At 41.7% G+C, this 1972-nt stretch overlaps 1 protein-coding gene across 1 annotated transcript in view; it reads right to left on the bottom strand.

Moving 5' to 3' along the window:
* LOC107678350 (transforming growth factor beta receptor type 3-like) overlaps nucleotides 1-1972 on the bottom strand; it is a 72727-nt gene that overhangs the window by 66814 nt on the left and 3941 nt on the right. The window contains exon 2 of the mRNA XM_016473571.1: nucleotides 1676-1813. Within this exon, the coding sequence (XP_016329057.1) occupies nucleotides 1676-1813 (138 nt within the window). The remainder of the gene's footprint in view (nucleotides 1-1675; nucleotides 1814-1972) is intronic.

Raw genomic sequence — 1972 nt, forward strand, 5'->3', positions numbered from 1 at the left:
ACAAATTTCAAATGATTTTCAACGGTCGCTTTGTCGCGTCCAGTGTACTAGACAGACTTTAGCTGTTGCGGCGCAGACACAGTGTAACTCACCTATCGAGAAGAAACAAAGCACCCTCGGCGTCCGATCGCAGGCCTTCCGCTCCTTGAGTTCTCTCCAGCGCTGGAAAGCTGATCCGATATTTACACAGGTCCTACTTCTTGCCTTATCGTAAGCCTTCTTTTGTTCCGCAGACGTTTTCCTCTTTTGTTTTTTATCCGCCATCTCTATCTTTCTGTCGCTCAGCTCGGACTGAACGCTCTCTCCTCCACATCATGAGTAGACGCGCCCCTTACTGCTGATTGGCTACAAGTTTGTTTTGCTAGTCGGCCTGAATCAAGTTTTCTAAAGCGTTTTTGAAAAATTGCTTACCCCACCTTTAATATAAAAGGTGGTAATATTCTGTACTCTGATTTTGACTATTTTTAGTCCTGTAATATCAGCCAAATAGTTCACCTATTTCATTTATGATCTGTTAAGGTATTTTTAAATCCAAAAATTGTCCATTTCAAGCAATTACAAGTTTCCTGTTAATCAGATTATTTCTGGTCTACCACCAAGTTTCATTCGGATCAAGCTCAAACAGATCATCTGGAGTGTTTACATGTAGGCTTTTCAATCCGATTATAAACAGATTATTTGTGTACATGTAAACATAGCTATTGAGGGTACACATCTATCCCCAAAACTGCGCTGATGGTTTTACAAACAATTTACAAAAATCTGCTCTGCTTGTGTTTCATAAATGAGGCTGTCCTGCTGCTCAGATTGTTTTCCAGAGTAACAGCGCCGGGTCATTTCACACGTCTCCTCTAGAGTTTCAATAGAGATCTCAGGAGACTTTTACATTTCCAGAGATACAAAATTATGCAATCCAAAGTCAGAAATCTCAACATGAATATTACTTATTTTTCTTATACTAAATAATCTAAGCCATACTATTCACAATAATTACTCTTAATAAAATAACTCATTAATAACACTTTCACTTCATGTCAACAGTTGTTCCATTTTTTTTATCTTAGAATAAACATTTGACACAAAGTTGATGCATAGCTGAGAACTAAACTACTAAGAATTAAACTACGAAAGAGCACCCACTGAGCAACAAGTGTTTCTGTGGTGAAAGCGATGGGTGAAGCAGTGGGGAACAGAGCGAAGCCACAACTAGAGTATAAACCTCGGCATCGTCTCGCCACCAAACATCCGTCAGGCAGCGTGGTGAACATCCACAGACTACAGCAGTCAATATAAACCTGTGAGCCTGTGCCAGATGCAATTACACAAGCCTCTGTCTAAAAGATGGTTGTGTTGGCATGGGGTGTGTTTACGTGTGTGTGAGCATGTTTGTATTTCCTCTGGGTACACACACCTGAATGCATCTTTGAGCGGGTAAGACCTCTGCTGACAGGAGTGTGGAGAAGCTTGTTTGAGGAAGGTAAGACGAGCCAAAGAGAGTGTAAATGAATTGTGTGTTTAAAGATGCTTGTTGATTTGGAATATATGAGAATCTGAATATTCATTACAGGGAAAATGTGGATGGAGTTGGCTCAGAAGCGGTGCTGGGGAGGATGGGGAGACAGACAGGGATGTGATAGAGAGATGGTTTGAGAGCCATAAAGCAACTCGGACTCACATGGAAGATGCGTTTGACTCCTGAGGCCAGTTTCTCTGTCCGAAGCTTCCAGAGGACTGGCTGAGGGGAGTTCAGGACGAAGACCAGCGGTTTCTGGTGCACAGGCAGAGACTGAATGGGCCGCAGATGTAACGCCACCTGAACACAGTAAAGAAAGGGGTCAAATGAGACATTTGAGGACATTCACTAAAGACAGATAGGACACATGGGTCTCTGGACTGTATAAAGACCTCAGAGCTTCAGCTGCTAGAAAGACTTTTTGTTTAGAAAAGTTTGGTATATTACAAATATTACAAA

Source organism: Sinocyclocheilus anshuiensis, unplaced genomic scaffold (assembly GCF_001515605.1).
Source record: "Sinocyclocheilus anshuiensis isolate Anshui unplaced genomic scaffold, SAMN03320099.WGS_v1.1 scaffold1426, whole genome shotgun sequence".
Lineage (NCBI taxonomy): Eukaryota > Metazoa > Chordata > Actinopteri > Cypriniformes > Cyprinidae > Sinocyclocheilus > Sinocyclocheilus anshuiensis.